General features: G+C 37.9%; 1 protein-coding gene across 1 annotated transcript in view; it reads right to left on the reverse strand.

Annotated features, from left to right (window-relative positions):
* TBX3 (T-box transcription factor 3) overlaps positions 1–1,535 on the reverse strand; it is a 9,343-nt gene that overhangs the window by 4,174 nt on the left and 3,634 nt on the right. The window contains exon 2 of the mRNA XM_042441859.1: positions 105–399. Within this exon, the coding sequence (XP_042297793.1) occupies positions 105–399 (295 nt within the window). The remainder of the gene's footprint in view (positions 1–104; positions 400–1,535) is intronic.

Consider the following 1,535-nt stretch of genomic DNA (forward strand, 5'->3'; position numbering starts at 1 on the left):
ATCATCATCATCATCATCATCATCATCATCATCATCATCATCATCATCAGTTGAGCAAAATGCCCAAGATGCAACCTCGCGCGTTGCAAAAGCTAAGCAAGGGCATCTTTCCGCGGGAAGCAAGCACTTACGAATCCGTGTTTGTCCGAAATGTTGTTGGTCAGCTTGAGTTTGTGGAAAGTCACCACTTTGGACATCCATTGCTCGCCGGTGGCCGGACTGTCGGGATGGATGTACATCCTCTTGGGCATCTCCGGGTCGGCTTTCCCGGCCACCATCCACCGGGAATTGTGGAACTTGTAGCGACAATCGTCGGCCGCCACGATGTCCATCAGTAAGATGTACTTGGCCTTTTTGTCCAGCCCTGTGCACCTGACTTTAAAAGGGGGGAACATTCTCCTGCAGAGAGACAGACAGACAGACCAGGGAAAGGAGGAAGAAGAAGCCAACAAGGAGAAGGTGAAAAATGCACGTCTTTTTAATGCACATCTTTTATTTCTCGCACATCGAAAATATCGACAGCGGTTGCAAGGCGAGCCGTTTCCCTTGACCTCCCTCTCCTTTTGCATTTGCATTTGTATATGGCTCTACGTGTTTGTGTGTATACATATATACAGAAAATCACTTTATTTGACATACATACAGTTATACCTACATAGATGTGTGCATGCAGCTGTATATAAAATAAAGCGACTTTCTATATATATCTAGAAAGTCACTTTATTTTGTATACATACAGAGATACCTAGGCATACACATATGTATATGTATATCTGTATGCATATAAAATAAAGTGACTTTCTAGATATATATAGGGGCCAAAGGTGTTGGAAGGATATATCTAGAAAGTCGCTTTATTTTATATACATCCACATATGTATATGCATATCTGTATGCTTATAAAATAGACTTTCTCTCTCTATATATATCTATATACATATATATCTAGAAAGTCACTTTATTTTATATACTTACAGATATACATATGTGTGCATATAAAATGAAGTGACTTTATATGTGTATGTATATACCTAGAAAGTCACTGTATTTTATATGCTTACAGATATACACATACATACATATATATGTGTATGTATGTACTGTATATAAAAATGTCACTTTAGAAAGTCACTTTCTTTTATACACATACATATACATAAGTGTATGTATATAAAATAAAATGACTTTCTATGTGTGTGTGTGTGTATATATATATATATATATACACACACACACACACACACATACAAATAAAGTGACTTTCTATATATATGTATATACAATAATCCCCTCCTCTCTTGGGCTGCGGAGGCTGCAGGACCAAAACATAAAGCGATTTCGGTCCAGTAAATGATTTCAAGCCATGCAACAACAACAACAACAACCCACACAAGGATCGCAAAGAAATGCCTAGCCTTAAAGCGATTTCCAAGCGAACAGAAGAGGGGGGATTTGTTTCAGAAAAGAGTTCTTTGAAGACACGATAACAACAACAACAACAACAACAACAACAACAACAACAACAACAACAACAA

This window comes from Sceloporus undulatus, chromosome 10, assembly GCF_019175285.1.
Source record: "Sceloporus undulatus isolate JIND9_A2432 ecotype Alabama chromosome 10, SceUnd_v1.1, whole genome shotgun sequence".
Classification (NCBI taxonomy): domain Eukaryota; kingdom Metazoa; phylum Chordata; class Lepidosauria; order Squamata; family Phrynosomatidae; genus Sceloporus; species Sceloporus undulatus.